Source organism: Rhinolophus sinicus, linkage group LG14 (genome assembly GCF_036562045.2).
Source record: "Rhinolophus sinicus isolate RSC01 linkage group LG14, ASM3656204v1, whole genome shotgun sequence".
Taxonomy (NCBI): domain Eukaryota; kingdom Metazoa; phylum Chordata; class Mammalia; order Chiroptera; family Rhinolophidae; genus Rhinolophus; species Rhinolophus sinicus.
Window position 1 is genome coordinate 50,513,612 of NC_133763.1, and position 16,618 is coordinate 50,530,229.

The 16,618-nt window shown below is 43.2% G+C and overlaps 1 protein-coding gene across 5 annotated transcripts in view; it reads right to left on the reverse strand.

The window, feature by feature from the left end:
- Nucleotides 1–16,618, reverse strand: part of OTUD7B (OTU deubiquitinase 7B) — a 49,833-nt gene that overhangs the window by 8,945 nt on the left and 24,270 nt on the right. For 4 of the 5 annotated variants that reach the window (XM_074318947.1, XM_074318948.1, XM_074318949.1 and 1 more), the window contains 6 exons: nucleotides 11,702–11,852; nucleotides 8,435–8,623; nucleotides 6,360–6,587; nucleotides 4,810–4,911; nucleotides 3,860–3,987; nucleotides 14–126 (listed from right to left, as the gene is read on the reverse strand). In XM_074318947.1, the coding sequence (XP_074175048.1) occupies nucleotides 14–126; nucleotides 3,860–3,987; nucleotides 4,810–4,911; nucleotides 6,360–6,587; nucleotides 8,435–8,623; nucleotides 11,702–11,786 (845 nt within the window). In that variant the 5' untranslated portion in view covers nucleotides 11,787–11,852. The remainder of the gene's footprint in view (nucleotides 1–13; nucleotides 127–3,859; nucleotides 3,988–4,809; nucleotides 4,912–6,359; nucleotides 6,588–8,434; nucleotides 8,624–11,701; nucleotides 11,853–16,618) is intronic. The other variant, XM_074318950.1, reaches the window with a different exon arrangement.

Consider the following 16,618-nt stretch of genomic DNA (forward strand, 5'->3'; position numbering starts at 1 on the left):
TAGCCATACTTACCCTCCACAGTTGGCTCCATTGGTTCCCAGATGCATGCGGGGCTCACTTGAGGCAAGTTTGATTAGCTCATTCCACTCCTTCTGCCATTCGTCCTCTGTGTACACCAAGCCTGACTGTGTGAAAGACAGGGAGGGGGGAGCAAGCAATTAGAGGCTAGTCCAAGGGGCAACAGCCTTTCCACTCACTCACGTTACCCCACTCCCTACTTCTCTTAACATTTGGCTTATAATTGGTACTACAGAGTCCAATCTCCCCCTTTTCTAGTCAAGATCCATGAAAGGATAGTCTAGGATCTCGCTCACATTTCTTTTTCTGCCATTCTTTCCGACCCATTGCAATCTAGCTTCTGTGTCTGCCCTCCAGCCTGTGCCCCTCACCCCCACGTCTCACTTCACCTAACTGACTCTGGCAAAGGACAATGACCTTCTAATCGCCAAATTCAGAGGACTCTGGTTCTCATCTTTCTTCACCTTCCTGTGGCGTTTGATCTCTTTAAACTTTCTTCTCTTTCTGCTTCCACAACACTACTTTCTCCTACCTCTGTGAACTCTGCTATCCCAGAAATATGCCACACAAAATTTCTGTGTCAAAGATTTTAGCCTTGGTTCCTTCTGGGCGATCTCGTCTGCTGCCACAATCTCATCTCCTGCCACCCACATGCTCGGGACTCTATCTTCTCCCTCTCCGGCCCAGACGTCCTCTTCATGTCGATATTCACATTCCGCTGCCTACCGAAGACAACCACCTGCCCATGACTACCTCAAACTCTACACAGTAAAACGGAACCCCTACTTCTTCCCAAACTCTCTCTTCTTCCTATGTTCCTACCCTAGTGAAAGCAATAACGAGCACTGAAACATCCAAGCTAGGAGCCAGGGAGGTATTGAAGACTCTTCCCCTTTTAAGCACCCCACACTCAGATCCCTTTAGCCAACAATTATTAAGTAAGAACTACCGCAATGGACCTTAACTGGTTTTACTACTTCCAGTCAGATAGTCTTCTGACCCACGTTCTACAATGCTACCGGAAGTTTTCTAGAATTAAAATCTAATGATGATTGCTTCCTGCTACAAATTCCTTTAAAACTATCATTACCGATTAGATATGGTTCAAACTCCTTAAACATAGCGTGTGAAGTCCACTCCCTGGCCCCTACCCACCTCTCTAGTCTAATGTTTAGTAATTGGCTGTACTTCCTTGGATGCACTATGTTGTCTTATATCAGCGTCTAAGTTGTTCCTTCTGCCTGAAGCAGCCGCTCCCTATCTACCTGGGGCACAGTTTCTCAGCTGTCAGGAGAGAACTCAAGTATCACTCCTGCACGAAGCCTTTTGAGTCTCCCTGGGAGATAACGCCTTCCTTTGTGTCCTCCTCCTTAGCGCTACACAGAATCCTATCACAGAAGTAAGTCTTTGCTGCAATAATGTATTTATGTGTCACTTCCTACTGCTACTCTGAAGGCCCTGGACCAAGTTTTCTGCAAAACGCCTCGTGCCTACTATGTGATCAGTAATCAATAAATAGATGCTGAGTGAAACTGTAATTTTCATCAAAGGAGCAGAAGTGGTACAAATGACTTAAGATTATCCTATTGGCTTTAGGATGTATAGGATTTGGGAGATGAGTCTACCTGCTATATTTGGCTTACGTTAGTATTAAAATGAGTTTATACTGCTTAAACGCACACTCATAAAGTAAAAAGAGTCACAATGGAAAATGAGGGGTATCGGGGACAAATTTAACAGGAATTAGAGCCATGGTGAGCACATTCCACTTTTTAATTTAAAAATGACAAAGCTGTTTTCAGTTTGTAAAATGCTATCACAAATTTTTTTCAATTCAAAAATAATAAGAACAAGCACAGATTATATATACGGGGTGCTCTGGTCCCTCTAATACATAGTCCGTGATGCAGGAGGATCTGTCTCCCTCTCCCTCGTAGCTTCCGGTTTTTATACACAGCCACTAGGTGGCGGAACCTTCTAGCCTGAAAATGTTCTTACTGGGTTTTATTTACCACCAATTTCAATGCAAAACAAGGAGGTCCGGGAAATCAAAATAATTAGTTTGCTGTTTGGTCCTGGCTAAAAGAAGCCCCCTGGTCCGTCACCCTTCTCCCATCGTTCCTACTCTCAAGGTCTGAGTGGTCTGAGCCAAACAACTATCTGGCCACATTACTAGCACGGAGCTTTCAATGTGCCCAGCAAAAGGAGTAAAAAGATGGCTCCTTTGACAGCACTAGTCTCTATGCATGTATTTCCAATGGGGGCTTTGAGAGGGACAGGTGGCTAACCAAGGACAGAACTTGGGGATTTCTGGGTCTCCTGGCTAAATACCGCCATCATCGACCCCCACCTTTAAAATAATAGTTCAAAAGCTGCGATTGAACACACCTATCTTCTGACAGTTGTGTCACTTCTACTTAACCAGCAGGCTCGGGTTGGGCCTTGTTTTATCTACGGAGTGGTCAAATCTAAGGCTCAGGGATGGTGTGAATCCAACAGTGAAGGAGGAGATTCTGGGCTGGCAAGAGCAGTTCTCTCTCCACAAGGTCCAGCTCCGCTGCACAGGGAGCCGTAAGGTTTGGTGGGAGAAAGAACAGGCTGCTTATTGGGCTCTGCCCTGTGCTCATTTCCCTCAGGAACCTTCTAGGCACTTTGGCTGATCAAAGACGTGACTCTGATCCTAATATCATCTTAAGTTTAACAATAGGCACTGTGTTTTTGAGAAAGAAACATAACACATTCTACGTACATATTTAAAATTTTTAGGACATAAAATTCTAATAACCGAAAAAAATCTTAGTTCTATATTATGGCCAGTTATGATCATGCAATAAAAGGAGAAAAGAAAGAAGATGGGAAGAAAAAGGAAAGTTTCTGAAAACATATTCCCATATTCATACCAGGAACACCCAGCCCCGTACATGGCAAAAAATAAATATACCCGAAGAGCAGGAGATAAACATAGTAGGCAGAGAACCAGGGGAAAAGGAAGTAGGGAGACCCATTGTCTTTATGTCAATATTTAATGTCATTACTACAGGGACGGGGTGGGCAAGCTTTTTCTGTAAAGAGTCTGAGAGTGAATCTTTGTCTTTGCAGGCCACATGCATCTACTCTATTCTGCTGCCGTAGCAGGAACGCACTTACATAAACGTACACGTGTAAATGAATGGGCGGGGCTGTGCTCCCATAAAACTTTTTTTTACCAACACAGTTGGTGGGATTTGGCTCACAGGCCAGAGTTTGCCCAACCCCTGGTACGGGGATGGAAAGTACAGTCCATTGTTTCTTTCTTCTACAAAAACAGCTTCAACAATTGCTAAACCCCTGAGAAGTGCCATTCAAACTCAATTTAACAGACATGCTTTTAAAATTTTTAAACTATTTGAAAAATAAGTGTTATATATGCCCCCCTCCCCGCCACACACCCTCCTCCAAACTTTAAGCATTTACATTTCTACATAGTTTGAAAACGTTCTAAGTCTTTAACAATTGGTCTGGCCTTATTATAAGCAAAAAAATCCAAACAACACAAAAATCCAATGGACTTGCCATACCTCATTTTGCAAGCTTGCCACTGAAGGCTTACTGAGCAGCTATTGGTGACAAGCACAGTTAAGAGACCTCCTGTGTAGGTCTCGGTGTCCCCACAAGTTCTCATGTCCATATCAGAAGGCACTTACCCTTCTGAGAAATGGTATTATCTGCATTTCCTATAATTTCCAGAATTACAGGAGGAATATCACTGAACTAAGCACCTGGAGACACTTCCTACTGGCAGGCATGGGGCATGTCCTCTGGGTAACTGGGAAACAAGGTCTCCCTCCTGAACGCTCTCACCTCTTTATTCTGCTGTGTTTGCTGCCACCTCCAGCGCCGTTTTAATGCTTCCTTCTCGGCTCCCTTCTCCATCAGTGCATACAAAGCTTTCCGCAGCATCAAGTCGCGATCATGGAAACCCCACATCCCTGCGGCAAGAAAACAACAGCAAGAACCTTACCTTGATTCAACTCTGCTTATTAGTTATATCCACAGACACTGGCATCAAGGAAATCAGGCTGAAGCCCAAGTTCAAAGAAACCTTCCTGTGACTTAGGGTACTTCATCAAGAAAGAAAAGACATGCCTACTCTGGAGGGTCACAAAACTTTGAGGACTTGAAAGTGGGGGATATACCGTGTCCTACAAACTCCTGACTGAAGCCCTTACTCCTGACGCGAGTCTAAGAAACCAAACCAGAGTTCCAGCACATAAGACAGGTCTGGCACATGTAATCAGCATCAACGCTTGAGGGATGGCTGGAAAATGGGGACCTTTTTTAAAAGCGAAGGCAAATAATATACTGAACTATAAATAGCTCTTATAATTCAAAGTAAACACGTCTCACAAAGGACTGATGAAAACATACCTGTTTTATATACCAAAAGAATAAATATTCAGTAGAACTATACACACACACAGAGCTATATACTGCTTGCTTTTCATTGCTCATGACTTCTGGGGGTCAGCTCTCAGAGTGTGACCCACGGTAATTGTGTGTCCTCCATACGATCTCTGAACAAGACTGAAAAACCTAGGCAGGGCTCTGCTATCGCCTCCTGCACGCGCGCATGTGCGAGCGCGCGCGCGCACACACACACACACACACACACACACACACACACACACACGACCTTGCTCTCAACCATCACTTCTGCCTAAGATCAAGCTTGGCTGGATCAAGGCCTGCACATGAGATTGAACTATCAATTCCTTTCTATGCGGGAAGGGAAGGCTGCTTTCAGGACTCACCAAGAGACGCCGCATGCAGGAGGCAGTTTCCGTCTCCAGTAGTTGCCAAAGGAAGCAGCCTCTGACAGGTGGGGTCCACACTCACCCACCAGTTCAACCGTCCTACAGAAACGGGAGGAAAAGAAGAGCAAATGACCCACAAAAAGCCCTTTCCACTTCCGTTTTGCAAACAGACTCAAAATGTGCCTCCTCTAGAAAACCTACCAGAATAAAACCATCGTGCTACTACTTTTTATATCTTCTTCACTTATATCTAGTCAATCAGAACCTGGTGAGCACAACTAGTTAGATCAGTGATTCTTAAGTGGGGACAGTTTTGTCCCCAAGGAAATATTTGGCAAAGTCTTGAAAAGTTTGGTTGTCACAACTGGTGGAGGGATGGCACCGGCATCTAGTGGGTAGAGGCCAGCGAGGCTCCAAACACTACACAAAGCACAAAGCAGCTCGCACAGGCAGGAATTATCTGGTCCTAAACGTCAACAGAGCTAAGATTGAGCAACCCTGGGTGAGATGATGAGGTCAAGGCCATAGGTTGAAATCTCTATTGTCTACTTGGTCTGATTCCTTCACTTGGGTCAACAGATGAATAAATATTGTAGCAACAGAGCTGAGTAGGAATCCATCAACACTAAAAGGAAAACAACCTCAAGTAAATATTCCAAGTGTCACACAAGTTCCATCTGCAAATGTGACAGTCAGCATGCCAGTGTGTATGTGGTATGATTTCAATGGCATGAGCAGTGACACAGGACATAAGACACCCAAAGGTGAGTTTCACTTCTGTGTAGTCACCCCACAATGGCCAATCCATTATTTACACGAGGAAAGTATTTCATGAAGGATGCTTCAAAGTTTTTTTGAATTACTGAGAAGTCTACAGAAAGAAAAACTGGCCTATAATCTTGTCAAATAACTTGCCAACTTTTAAAAAAACTATGAATCAAGGCACGTGCTCAGTACAGAAGGGTACAAAATGAAAGGTATGAGCTTCTTTCCCATGCCCCACCCCTCACCCCCTAGTCCTTCCATGGGAGTGTTTTAACATCTGACTAGTTTTCCCAGAACTCCCAGGTACCTCACCCCAACATAGTAACTAATTTTAACAGTAATTTAAGACAAACACAATTATAAAGGTAAAGAAGTCTTTTGGGAAAAGTTCACATGAATAAATGTGACATAATCACCACTGTGCACTGTTTACAGCCCTGGTTCTTTCTGTTCACAGGGGTGTCCCAGAGCTAATTAGAATCCATTTGTATTTTTTTCATGTATTGATTTTCAAGTATTGATTCCTAGGCCTTTCACATGTATATCTATTTGGCTTCCCTTCTGTGAAATAGGAAATTTCCAGAGGAGACTGTCTAATGTGTGTCCTTTCTTTAACTTGAAGAGGCGCCTAGCTCAGTCCATGTTTATCCGACGGACTGCTGACCTTGACCGTGTCAGGTCACCCACGTAGACTGGAAGCTGCTGGCTAAGCCCAGACCCACCACGTGGCTGCCGACACGTGGAACGCAGAGGGAAGAGCAGATAAGGAAGGACTCACTGACCTGCCTGCTCCAAGGCGACCAGCATGGACTGTTCAATGAGGTCTCTCTCTATGAAACTGCGGAAGTCTTCATTGTACACAGTGAGATCTGGAAGCTGGAAGGCACAGATGGGCATTTCCAGGGGGTGCTCACTGCTCCCCCCACCCCCACCATTGGAGGAGACATGGGAGCGGGCGAGGGAAACAATGCTGGAGCTGGCGTGGGAGATGCCCCTAGACAGGCGTTTTTCTGCAATGAGAAATGGAGTCACCTTAGAACATACACAGCTCACGCAGAACTTTCCACTCATGTGGTGGAAAGGTTTTCCCAATCAGGGGAAATCTGTGAGTCTCTCTTGCTACCAAATTTCACAACCCTCTTTCTCAAGCCAAATACAATCGGAGAAATATAGGAAGTGGTATTTTTTGCAAGCACTCCCATTAGCACCAAGTATACAGTCCTTTTTCTACCCTTTCTGGAATTTGCCTGAATGTCTTTTCCCCATGACTCTTTTTCCATTTCCATTTTTCAACATAATAGGGACCCATCATTTGGCAACTTGGTCATTGTTCAGTGGGAGGAAGAGAGAATAACGGAAATGGGGCTTCATTTGGCTAGATGGACTCAAATAATCTCGGCAATAATTTTCAGGGTTTTCGAGAATGTAGAAAAGGGTTTCCATTATAAAAAATTAAAGACAGATCTTAAACATTCAGGAACTTTCTTACCTACCATCAATGACATTTATTTATATTATTTACCATAACTTTTTTGATACTCATATTTATCAGAAATGTACACAGTCGATTCTCACTTAACATGCTACAGAGGAAGACAGTAACGTAGATATGCCCCAAATTACTTCATTTATTTTGAATACATGGCACTTACAATTAATTCCCCAGCAGATAGCTCATTGTAATCATAATTTGTTCAGTGAAGTACTACAATTCATTTGCATGGCTTGAGTTATACAAACATTACCAAAAGAGCTAAAACCCATGCTCGGTAGCAGTTCTTCACCCAGTATTTAGAGATGATGCACCAGGTAAGTCAAGAGTTGTTTCAAGTTATTTTATAGTGACGTTATTTTTTAAACTTTTTTTTTTTTTATATTTAAAAAGTACCATATGCCCATGGTGAAAAATCAAAAGACCACCAAAAGGTACAAAGAAAGTTCCCTCTCATTCCAATTTCCTGATCCCTTCCCCAGAGGCAACCTTTTGTATCCTTCTAGAAATTTTAATGCACACAGACGCACATACAGCTTTTCGAATCAGCTTTAAAAGCCTAAACAGGAGCATACTATATACACTGTACTGCATCTTACCTTTCTCGATAGAGTTTAGAGATTTTTTTCAAAATGGTACATCAAGTTCTACCTAATTCATTCTAATGACAGCAGAGGATTCCAGAAGATGCCACACCATGGATGACTACAATTTATTTAACCACTTCTCTACTAATGGACATTAAAGAGTCGTTTTCAAGCTTTAACTTTCAAGTTTTACACTACCTATGTGTACGTGTCTATTTACGTTGTGTATTGATTTACTTAAAGGGTATATACTGGGGGTGCCAAAAAAATGTATACACGACTTGTATTCGTATTTTGTTATCGCTATTTAATATTACAATTTCAATAGTTTTTTTCCTTAAAATATGTACACATTTCTCTGGCTTCCTCTGGGTATACACGTACATACACATATAATATAACGAGTCAGGGTAGAGATGCATTTTTAAATTTTGGTAGCTATTGACCAATATTACCAAAATGGCCTCCAAAGAGGTAGATGGTAGTGACTCTTTGACGTCTATCTTTATGTGTACCTCATCTCAACAATTAGATGGTATCCTCCCCTTCCTCTATTTTTCCCAGTATCTGAAGGCCTTTATCTAGGATACACTCAAGATGCAGAGCGACAGCGAGGGGCGCCAGCACCTGGCCAGCCTGAGGCCCTCTCTCCCCAGTTTGGCTGGAAAGAATGGGAGGAACGGAATCATCTCCGAAGGATCACAACTCTGACTGACTAGCAGTCCCCGCCCTTCCTTTCTACTCAGTACACAGAAGCACCCCTCAGTTACCCCAGTACCTTGAACGATGTCATCCTGCCGCTGTAGGGTGGGTCGGGGAGGGCGAGTAGACTCTCTATCAGAAAACCCTTTTTCAGGGATCCTGGGGCCACCACTCCCTTCACTAAAGGGTGGGGGCAGGTTCCCAGCGTGGACTTGACGCAGCTGTTCAAAATCATTGAGGGCAGCACTCACATCCCAGTTCTTTCCTGTCAGGAGACAAAGCAAAAAGTGAGTTGGGCACTCAGAGTACAGGGAGGAAAGACAGAGCGATCACGCTCACCATTCTATCAGAACGAGCGTATACTCATGCATACTTCACCGTCCTCCTTTCCTCTGACCCTGCTTTATTTGCTTCACAACACTTCAATCGGAAATACCACATTTGATTTACTTGTCTATTTCCTAAGTAAGCTCCAGGAGCATAGAAACTTTTCTCTGCCCTGAAATAGCCCTTGGAGACCTGGTAACCTCATTTTACAGATAAAGGGAATGAAGCTGAAAGAAATAGAGTGACTTGCCCAAGGTCACAGCTCGTATGCACCGGAGCCCAGCAGGATTCCAGCTTAGATCCTTAATTCTGAGACCCAGAGAATTCTTAGCCTAGACGTGCTCTGGGGTATCCTAAACCACCGGAAATTGTACACGAAGTTATAGGTAGGTGCATTTTTCTAAAGAAAGAGCTAACAGCTGTCATCATGATTATCAAAGGGAATTAACTCCTCAAATTTAAGAGTCCACTCTACTGAAGACCCTACATGACAGATGTGTCATAATTGATTTTTCTGTTGCTTTCTCCCTCCTAATGTCCTACATAATTGTTCACACTTCTTTCTGTTCTATCCCATCCACCTTCATTCAATTCCTACCACCTCCAATCCACTCTGAAGAATCCCATGAGACGACTCTTTCGAAAGTACAGTTCTAATCATTTAAAACCTTTAATGGCTTAGCACTGTCTATGGAATAAAGCCTAGGCTCCTTTGTGTGACATTCAAGGCTTTCTACGGCCTGGCCTACTTTTCTAGCCTTTTCTCTGTGCTTCAATTTCCCTGGCTATGAAAGTGAAGATGGTATCATATAGGGTTATTATGAAGATGAAATGAATTGAAAGCACTTAGAACAGGGTTTGGTACATAGAAAGCATTATGTATCTCTTTCATGCTGTTGCTGTTATGTTTCTTGTTACTGTAATTCTCCAGTTCAGCTGTGTTAATCATCCATGTCTGATGAATTTACTTCTGAACCATTTCATTCACCATTTGTTCCAACTCCCTCCGCTCACCCTGCTTCAGTCATACTGGCCTTTTTGCTGTTACTGGAACATGATAAAACTGCTCCCACCTACGGCCTTTCCACCAACTCTTCCCAGCATGTCTACGCAGACAACTCATCTCCTCCATATTTGCTCAAATGTCACATTTTTAATAAGGCCTACCCTGACTACCCAATTAAAAATTACAACCCCATCATTCCCATAGCACTGAACACTTCACAATTTACTTGGTTATCCTGCTCACCGGTTATTGGTCTCTCTCCCACTAGAACGCAAGGGCAAAGTTTTTGTTTGTTTTGTTCAAGTTTCTAGAAGCTGGCACCTAGTAGGTCCTCAATAAATATTTGTTGAAGAATGGAGGCCTTTTGTTCTGAATCAATGAAGGAGTGAATGACATCTGTCTTGAGCACTGGATCTATATTTCCACTGTCTGCTAAACTCCTTAAAATCAGGTCCTCCTAACCATCAACAATCCAAAGCTAATGCCCCATCTTCCCTCCTAAAACCTGCTTCTTCTCCTCTCTTCCCGAAATGGGTAATGGAGTCACAATCCCCCCGTCCAGAAATTTCAGTCAGCTTCAGCCCCTCTTCCCTCACTAGCTCGTCAATCCTTAGGGCTGTTTGCAAGGCCCCCTTCCCCACCCCGAAACATCTCTCACATCTGTTCTATTGTCACTGCCCTAATTCGGGTCCTCTAACCTTCACCTGGTCTTCGGTCTTTTCCGGAGGCTCACTGGGCCCTCTACCCCTCATTGCTCCCCTCTCTAATTTGTTCTTTACACTACAACCAGAGTTAACTTGTAAAAGAAGAGACAGAGAGAAAATGATGCTCAGGTCTTTTGATTCCCCCATTCTTTTGAATCCAGCCACTTCTCACTCTACCGCTCCCACGGTGGTCCAGGCCCCCACCATGTCGCATCTGAACTACGGCAATATTCTTAACTGATTGACCCCAATATTGCCCAGTTAAAAAAAAAATTGTAATACTAGGCTAATAAAACCTATATTGCAGAGTGGTTGTGAGAATAAAATAAGATATCTCAAGTACATCATACATAACACATATAGGTAGGTGTTCAATACAGGTTATAGGAGGAAGAGGAGGCATTTGAGCCGAATCTTGAAGGATGAGGAGAACTTCAGAACAATGAAGGCAAGGACACTGCAAACCTAGGAAACAGCATGATCAGGGACAGGTGACAGGGGTACATGCTGCAGCATAGGCAGTGAGGGAGAGCGTAGTAGGAGATGAAATCGAAACTGCAAGTTAAGCGCATTCATACTGAATTAGCAAAGTGGAACTGAAACCCCGATCTTCCATTTGCAAACTAGTGCTTGCTCACAGGCAGCGAAGCAAATGTCAGGCTGTCACACCTCGCTAAGGGCTGACAATCTAAAAAAATCAGCCATGTATACTAAGAACTTTCCCCTCCCTCACAGGCTTTTATCTAGTTGTATCATTACATATTTTCATCATCAAAAAGCATCTGTTAAATTATGACTCCAAAGGACGCCAATGCATGATTCCAAGCCTTAAGGACCTTAAAACCCAGAACATTCATACTTGTGTGTGTATACAGATGTGAGTGAACAAAAGCAGCAAAATGAAAATATTAAATTAATTCACTCTCCGTAGAATTACTCATACAATATAGGGAAGGAAAGAAACAAAACCATGCATAATTCCAAACGTGAAAACCCAAAAGTCATTTCTATATAAAGAAGAAATCTTAACGATCTAGAACTATGCTTTTAGTGGACTCACACAAAATTTCACTTGCCTTACCTGAGCATAAATTGACAGTGGCGAAAGCTACCCCCAAAATCCAAGGTGAAAAGGGTATTTTGCATTCTTACATTATGGTGGGTCATACACAAAGTATATTATTAGAAGTAAATGTAAGGCCTACCATATACAAAGTGACTTCTGATCACCTTGAATGTTCCAAATCATCCTAATACATATTACACTTCACTTTCTCTCTTCTCATTCTCCCCCATGACCACTTACCTTCCAGGAGATCTCGGGCCAGCCCTGGCTCTGCTCCTGTGGATCGGACAAAATCAGACAGGACAGCGTCCATGTCCAGGGTCATGTGATCATGTAGTACTTGCAGGCGGCTGATGTAGGGGGGACATAGATCACAATTCAGGGCCTCCACCTGTGGAGGAAACAAACACGCGAGGCTCCAATTACACGGGGTTGGGATGATCACAGCCCAATTTCAGGGGCTTCCTGACCCAATGGGGAAACCATCCTAGATCACTCATTTCAGTTGAACTGATTATGAAGAGTAACATTTAGTTTTCTAATTCCTCACGAACATTAACCTCCTAAATACGACATTAACCAGAAAACCTAATATCACTCTGAATAATGCTTTTCTCCTACCTTTCCAGAGTATTACATTTCTACCCGTGGGCTTGCTTCTCCAAACTAATGGAAGAGACAACCACTCTGAAGAACTCGCCGCCTGCATTATTCTCCAACACAGAACCTTGTTTACTTCCTTACTGGCACTTGAGACACCCTGAAGTCATTTTAATTAAGCTGCCGTTTAGCCTCCTTCTCTAATATGTAAGTTTCTTGAAAGCCAGGAGCTGGTTCCAGTATGTATCACTTGGCAGTTGGCACAGCGCTTGGCACACGGGCCCTCAGTAAACATTTGCTGAATGAATAAATACTATACACTAAATAACTTTAGAGTTGACCACTCTTCTGAGGCTAGCTGAGAACATGGGAGGAGCAAAGTGATAGCTAAAACTACTCAAAGTAAAACCACACGCTATTACGCTTACGGTTTTCGTAAGAAAATTCAATCTTTGTCCACTAACTCCAAGAACCCGGGAAAATGCCTTTCTCCACCCAGGACAGATGACTGACAAATAAGTTCACCTGAAAAGATCTCTTTCTGCAGACTGGACTTTGGCAGAAACTCTGTCCCTGACCTGACAGCCTGGCACCAATCCACCATCCTCTGCGGTTCTCAGCCCCAGTTGAGGAAGCAATAATGGAGTGAGGAACAATTTCTACCCAAATTCTGCCACATCAGACAGGTCTACAGTTTTCTGTAGAAGAAGACTTGTTCATAACCTCACCGGGCACACACCTGCCCTACCACACCCACCAATCCCTTGCCTCCTGGGAAGGCCAAAACATGATTCGCACAGGTAACGGGTGACTCAGGTGATGGTCTCTGCAGAAACATCTCCTCCTAAACAATCTACTTTTTCTCCACACCCCAAGACACAGCTTGTTTCGTGGTATGATCAGATCCTGATTTTCTGCATTCCTTAGAAATATTCAGGCAATGATTTGTGGATCATAAACCCAGTAGGTCACTAAGTTGATAACACAGAATTTTCATACGAGAGATGGCAAAATAGAAGGTGTTCTCCCTGTGCGGTCCATGAGTTCAGGGATCTGTTTTATTCAGATCGGCAGCCCCAACCTCTAGCATAGCATCTACAATATTGTAGTCAATCAGTGCCTGATGAAAAAGTGATAAGTGAATCTCCATGTCAGTTACCCCCAAACCAATCAATTTCAGGCTTAACTTAGCAGATCAGAAATTCCAGGGTACTTCATACTTCCTACCAGCCCTCTGTATCTAAGGGCCTTCCCTGGCCCCAACCTACCTCTCGAAGCTTTAGAGACTCTTTTCTAAAGAGACGGTACTGTCACTACTTGCACTGTCCTCATAGCACATGATTTTTACCTACACCTATATATATTAGCTGGTGACTCTGGTCAAATTACTTACAGGGTTTCAGTTGCCTCTTGTATATCCTAGACTTGGATTCAATGACTTCTAAGATACTTTCCAGGTTTAAAAAATGAACTGTTCACGACAGCTTTATAACTATGATCCTTATATTCTCTTTTGGTCTACGTATTACCAATGTCTAATTTACCTCCATTTCAATATCGCAAGTGCTACAAAAGGCTACCAACACATAAAGAATTTTTGGCCTTAGATAACTCAATTTCCAAATGTTAAGCTATAAAATAAACTAGTTCCTTACATTCAATACTTAAGAATCAAATTCCTTCGGAATTCATCGATAAATGAATGGCTTCTCCCTCCCCTAATACAGACAAGAATTCCTTCTCTAGGTTCATTTCAGTCACTGCCTTAGGTCACAGGAGATGGTAGCAGCCCAATAATTTAAGTACACGAATAATCCAAAACCAAGAAGATGCCGCAAAATGAATGTCAACCTTCTACCTAAAAAAAACAAACCAAAACCAAACAAATGACACGCAAAGGAACTTAGTAAAGCCACTTGAATAACTTTCTGAAAAAATGTGGGAATTATACAATAAGCACACAAATAGCATTCTGCAAACGTGCTCAGCAGGAGAGAAAAGAGTTAAGTCACAGACACGCAGGCAATTTCCCAGCCAGGCACAGGCTTGGGAGTGAGAAGCCACTGAAAATGTCACAGCATCACAGGTTTCCTATGCCAACACTGTTTGTCATTCTTTTCAAAAAATATTTCTAAGAAATAATAATTTCGAGGTGCAACATTATCTAGAATGACTTGCTCAAAAATTCCAAGCACTGAACCACACTTCTTGGCAGCACAATCTTACATTTGATGTCCCCAGGTGCATGCCATGGACTCCACCCTAACCCCACCCAACAGGTGGGGACAGCAGCTTTTGTTACATCACCACCCACACCTGGCTGGAGCTTCTCAAATTCCGGATGGGAATATTATCCGAGGCAATGAGTAAGACTCACAGTCCTCGGCTCTGTCTCAGGACACAGGAAGGAAAAGGAAAAACAAAACACTGGTTTTCAAACTTTCAAATGAAACAGAAGAGGCACCCAAATAGTTGTGGATCAAATGGTATTTAGACAAATCTCGACTGGAGTCAAAATCCTCCAACCTTCCAATTGGAAGAGACTCCAATGATTATTTAATCCAATGTCTGCCCCCCGTGCAAGAAGCCTCCGTCACACCTGACAGGTCAATCATCTGGTCTCCCCAGGAATATGAGCTTTGATGGAGAACTCATTCCTTTGCGAGGGTGTCCACTTTATTATTGGACAGCTCTGATGGTTAGAAAATCCTTTTCTAAAGGAAATCACCAGCCCTCCTCCTTTCACCTAATAGTCCTTGTTCTGTTCTGCAGCAATAAAATCTGCTCCCAGGAATGATGACATTTGCATGGAAAACGATTAGATAAAGCATTTCTTCACATAAAAACTTGTTGTGAATCGACACTGCAAAGTTATGAGACAGCCAGTGGTCTTTTATTTTACAAAATCTTTCCTTGCTTTCACCTGGATTCATTCGTAAATGTCTGTGCTGACCCTACCGGTAGGAAATCGACCTGGGAAATAAATGAAGCTGGGTGCCGTGTTCCCAATTCACGTCTTCTATCTTTGCCTCTCATCTCTGCTGCCACTTCCATGCCCTCTTGAAGTGATGGCAGCGATCAGAAATAAAAACAAGTTAATATTAAGCACTTTCAAAAACACTCTTATTCATTAATGACAAACCTCCCGGTGCCGGCTTATTATTCCCCGTTTCTAAACAGAAAAACAAACAAAGCCTGAAAAGTCAGGTGGGTTGCTCAGTCTGAACCCAGATATTCTGAACACCTGCTCTCTCTACTGCATCGCGCTGTCTCCCAAGGGACTAGGGCATTACGATCCCCAGGACTGCATTGATTCTCACCCATTTAATCTTTCCCCACAGGAAAGGGCTGTGCCCATTCCTCATATTTATTAAAGACTTAGACACCTGCCTTATATTTTACTCAGCAATTGCAACACCCACTTGGACAATCCGTCCATCTTTACCTTAGCGTTTCATCATCTCATCAAATGCAAAGACCTCCATCTCTACTCCAGCACCTGAGTCCCGGACCCTGCCGTCTCCTGAAATCTTCCACCCCTAAATCTTCAACTACTATCTTCCTCAGGCTGCAGCCTCATCGCCTTCCAGCTTTTCCTCTCTAATACTAAACCTGCTCTCTCACCTCAAGACGTCCTCATCTCAGATGAAGGCATCCAATTCCTGAACCACCTTACTCAGAAATGCAACAAAAAGTCATGGAGTGCCTCCTGTGCGTCGGGCATTACAATCAGGAGACGTAAACACACAGTGAACCAGAAACAAGCTCTAGTCTCACAAAGCTCCCAGTTTGGAGAAAGAGAACCACAAAATTTCCCAAAGCACTATAATTTATAAAAAAAACATTGGGGGGAGAAATGTTATCTCCTATTGGGAGTCAGGAAAAGCTTTTCCCAAGGAAGTGATATTACATCACAGAACCAAAGAATGAGTAAGTATTGAAGAGACAAACTGGGAAATTTGTTTCCTCGGAGCAGAGGAAACGTATCGATGTTTTGCAGCAGGAAGGAAGGGAGATGCGACTGGTGCAAGATGAGAATGAAGAGAGGGCCTCGTGGACCCTGCTAAAGACTGAGGTTTTATCCTAAAAGTAATGAGAAGTCACTGAGGGGTTATAAACAGACTTGAATTATTCAAAAATCACCCTGGATGCAGTGAGAACAGTTTGGAGGGAGTCCCAGAGGATTTAGTGAGAATTGGTTAGCAAAGTACGACGAGATGATGGTGAGCTGGACCAGCACGAGAGCAGCGAAGACGGAGCAGTGAAGATTGCACTTTGCCCCTCCGTGCCTAACTGAACGTGAACCCCATGAGTGATCAAATACTTTATTCTCCTGTACAAACCTAGTCCCCTTATCCGTCTATTTCACCTGCCCAACATAGATGGATCCCACATTCAACTTCTCTGCTACTGAATGGGGCGATCAAGCCAGACCAGATCACATGACCTGGCAGAGAACTAGGACTACAGAGGTACGGTCTTCAGTCTCTCTCCTTTCAGGGAAGCACTGCTGTCTTCTGCTTGACTCTGGTACCTCAACCAGACTTCTCAGCACTG